The sequence below is a fragment of the Merops nubicus genome, unplaced genomic scaffold (genome assembly GCF_000691845.1).
Source record: "Merops nubicus isolate BGI_N331 unplaced genomic scaffold, ASM69184v1 scaffold17484, whole genome shotgun sequence".
In the NCBI taxonomy this organism is placed as follows: Eukaryota; Metazoa; Chordata; class Aves; order Coraciiformes; family Meropidae; genus Merops; species Merops nubicus.
The window spans coordinates 921-4,858 of record NW_008603774.1 but is presented as its reverse complement, the minus strand read 5'-3'; the positions used below and the strand labels follow the sequence as shown (position 1 = coordinate 4,858).

The 3,938-nt window shown below is 55.4% G+C and overlaps 1 protein-coding gene across 1 annotated transcript; it reads right to left on the bottom strand.

Moving 5' to 3' along the window:
- Positions 1-1,036: 1,036 nt before the first annotated feature.
- On the bottom strand, positions 1,037-3,345 carry LINGO1 (leucine rich repeat and Ig domain containing 1). The gene has a single exon (XM_008938792.1). It carries the CDS (start codon positions 3,332-3,334, stop codon positions 1,493-1,495), a length of 1,842 nt encoding a protein of 613 aa, XP_008937040.1. The 5' UTR covers positions 3,335-3,345; the 3' UTR covers positions 1,037-1,492.
- Between the last annotated feature and the right edge of the window lie 593 nt (positions 3,346-3,938).

Sequence of the window (3,938 nt, the reverse complement as noted above, 5' to 3'; positions counted from 1 at the left end):
TCCCTCTGAGAGAGAGAGACTGATTTGCTCTTTTTAATTCATTTTCTATGTGGCACTTTGATGCTGGTGCTTTCTGGAGCCTGTGCCACATCTTGCTGCTGCAGGTGGCTCTGGTCGCAGGGCAGGGTGGCACTTTCACACCTCTCCTGCAAGGGATGTGCCACTGGTCATCGCTGCCCTGCCTGGCGACCGGCTGAACCCCATTCCTCACTTTTATGCTCCTGGAGACAATACAGACCTTCCCGGCCTCCTGATTCCAAGTTCCAGAGCTGCGCAAAGGGAGGTCGCTGCCTGTTGACCGGCCAGCTCCCTGCTGCAGCCCTGTGCCTGGTCTCTGGCTCAGGCTGTGCACGTGTGTGTCTACAAATGTATTGAATTCTGTTTTTTTTTTCAGACAATGTCTCCCGCCAGCTTGGAAGCTAAAGTTTCCTTGGATGTGCCCAAGGGTGCTTACGATTCTGGCCGCCAGCAGTCAGGTCTGAAAAACACTACAAGAGTCCTCACAGGCAGAGGGGGAGCAGTGCTGGAGCTGCTCGGGTCGCATGGGACCAGGGGATGGGTGTACCTAGGCAGGCAGGGCCAGGCTGGGCACTGGCAGCAAGGGAACTGCAGCCTCCCCGCCTGCAGGGACAGCTGTCCAGAGCACCAGAGCCGGGCTGTCCCCAGCACAGAAGGGCCACGGCTGTGCCGCTGGCAGCGGTGGGCACAACGTCCTCTCCCCACGTAAACAACAGCGGGATCCTCAGGTGCCCCCAGGACTGCCTGGACAAAGCCTGGCCCCGCTGGCACATCATCCCTGGGCTCGGGGGCAGATGGGGGAACGGGCCGTAGACCCACAGCCGGTCCTTGGGGAAAAATGCCAAACTCCTGTCGGTGCTGCACAGGTCCCCAGAGGCTGCGGGAAGTGCCTTTGGGGGAGCATGAACCCGTGGTGTCCATGGGAAGGAGGCTCAGCCTTGGGGCTGTTCGCGGTGAGGTGCCTGGAAAATGCCTCCGCCAGCAGGCACACAGGACTGGACAGATCAAGAAGTCAAGATTTTGCATTCCAACTATCTATAGGAAATAGGGGTTTTTTTTATTATTTCAAGTTTTCATAAAAATCCATAATTATTGAAATCAAAGTTACAGAAGAAAGTTCGTAACTTTTTATTGATTTTATTTCTTTTTTATTTTTCCCCCTCTGTTGTTTTCCCCTCTCAGAGTTATATCTGACAGCAGAGTCCATCAGACAAAGTCCTTACAAACACAGGAGTCCTGAAGACGTCAGCTGAATGTTTTCCTGGTATAAAGAAGAAGAGGAGGAGAAAGAGGTGGTGACAGTGCGGGCGCAGTGGGCTTGGACAGGGGCGGGGGGCATGGTGGAAGGAGAGAGGTCGGTATGTTTGTAGCAATGTTTGTTTTTTTAATCATTTTTTATTTGTTCAGTTGTTGTTTTTTTTAAAAAAAAAACAAAACAAAACACCACCATTATTATTTGCAAATAGTTGCCTGGTTAAATCATTTTCATGTTGAACTTGCGCGGCGCGTCGGCGGAGCTGATGCCCGCGTCGGACTTGCGTGGCACGTACTCGATCTCAATGTTGTGCTTGGTGTTGCCTTTCCCCCGGCTCCACAGGAAGAGGAGCACCAGGCAGAAGAGCACGACGCCCAGGAAGGAAATGAAGCCCATGGTGGTGGCAATGATGAGAGTTTTGATGTCAAAGGGGAAAGGCACGGTGGCGCGCGTGCTGTTGGCATCGCTCTCGTTGGGCTGGTTGGATATGAACGCAAAGGTCTTGTTGGGCTGGTGGGGCCAGTCCGGGGAGTAGCTGCGCACGTGCAGGTGGGCCAGCATGGTGTCGTTGCCACCTGCGTTGCTGGCGATGCATAGGTAGGTGCCGTTGTCCTGGATCTGGGCATAGCGCACCTCCAGCGTGCCGTCGGGGAAGACAGTGAGCCGCCCGTTGGTTTTGGTAGAGATGAGGTGCTTCCGGGGAGAGAGCCACATGATGGTGGGGGGCGGGTCCCCATCTGCCCGGCAGACGAAGTGGACCGTGTGGCCTTCGTCCACGAAGATCTGCTGAGGTTTGCGGTCCCGTATCCGTGCTCGGCGGCAGGTGAAGTAGTTGGGCAGGAGGACATCGGGGAAGTCTTTGAACTCCTTGCCCTGGACAAACTCGGGGGTCGAGCAGGTGGGCTGCTGCTTGTTGAAGTTCAGCCTCCATCGCCGCCGGAAAACCCAGAGCAGCCGACAGTCGCAGGCTAAGGGATTGTTGTCAAGGATGAGCGTCTCCAGGTTGCCCACCGAGTGGAAGGCCGACTCCTCCAGGGTGGTCAGCAAATTCCCTGACACGTTCAGGATGCGCAGGTAATTGAGGCCACGGAAGGCGAAGGGCTCGACCGTGGTGAGCTGCCCTCCCACCAGCTGTATCTCCTGCAGCCTGAGCAGGTCATGGAGCATGGAGCCCTCGATGGTGACAATGGGATTATAGGACAGGTTCAGGAAGCGGAGGTAAACCAAGTGCCTCACCGACACGTACGGGATGGACGTCAGGTTGCAGTGGGTGATGGACAGGGAGGTCAGGTTCAACCCGTAGAGGCAGTTGGATGTCATAGTATCCAGGTAGGGCCAGTGGGAGATCTCGAGGACCTTGAGCCGGTACAGCCTCTTGAATGAGTAATCCCGGATGGTGTTGATGTTCAGATGGCGCAGCCGCAGCACGATCAAGCCGTGAAGGTGAGACAGGGCCTCTGTGGGGATGGAAGTCAGGTTGCATTTCTCCAGGGTCAGCTGTTCCAGGCTGTTGAGGCCGCTGAAGGCCCGGTGGGAGATGTAGACAAGGTCGTTGTCCCCCACCTCCAAAGACTTCAGGTTGTACAAGTCCTGGAACATGTAGTCTAGGAGGATCACAATTTTGTTCTCACTAATGTCTAGCTTGGTAAGGTTGCTGAGTCCGGTAAACACCCCCAAGGGGATCAGCTTGAGTCTGTTACTCCTGAGCCCCAGCGTCCTGAGGTTGAAGAGGTTGTTGAAAGCCCCAGGTTCAATGGCACTGATAATGTTCTCATTTAGCTCCAGCTCCTCCAGGTGAGGATAGTTGGCAAATTCATCCTGGTTGAGCGTCTTGATGCGGTTCTTGCCCAAGTCCAGCAGCCTGGTCTCGGTGGGGATCCCCTCCGGCACAACCATGAATCGCTTCCGGTGGCACAGGACGGCGCGCTCCTGGGCAGAGCACTCGCAGCGTGGCGGGCAGCCCGTGGCGGAGCCGGACAGGATGGATCCCAGCATCAGGAGAAGAATCGGCTGCCAGCAGGCCAAGATTGGGCTGCGCATACTCGCCTCCCCAGCTACCATCCTATCTCTCACCTGCAGGGAACACGGTGGAGAGAAAGAGCGAGGTGGACGTGAGTAACAGCAAGCATGACCACAATAAAAGCTTTATCGTCCTGGCAGAGCCGACATTGAGGCGAGAGGCAGCACCCAGGCTGAAGAGAGGGTCTCATTTTTCAGCTGAATTCCAGCCCTTTTACTACGGCACCATCTCTCCTCCTCACCCCCCAACTTTCTGCTTGATGACTGAACGTGCACAGACTTTGAGTGGAAAGCCTTGAGGAATCTGTGTCAGACAGACCTCACTTCCTTGGCTGCTTAAAAAAAATAATAATTTAATACTAAACACATCTATCTACATCCTATTTTAAGCTCTTGAAATTATTCCATTCCCTGTAGATGGAGCCTGAATATAAAGGCTGCTTTGGAAATGCCGAGGAGCTAAATGCGGGATCGAGCACCTGGGGGAAGCCCGCCTGGGGTCAGCCTGGAGTGGGGTGGCTGGCTGGGGAGCAAGGGCAACAGCTCTGCAGGAACCAGCCCCCCGTCCTCTGGGCTCCACAGCAGCCCAGGCTTGGGGCATGTCCTCAGGGTTAGTCCCTTGCCTCCCACCATGGGGTCCGTGGGG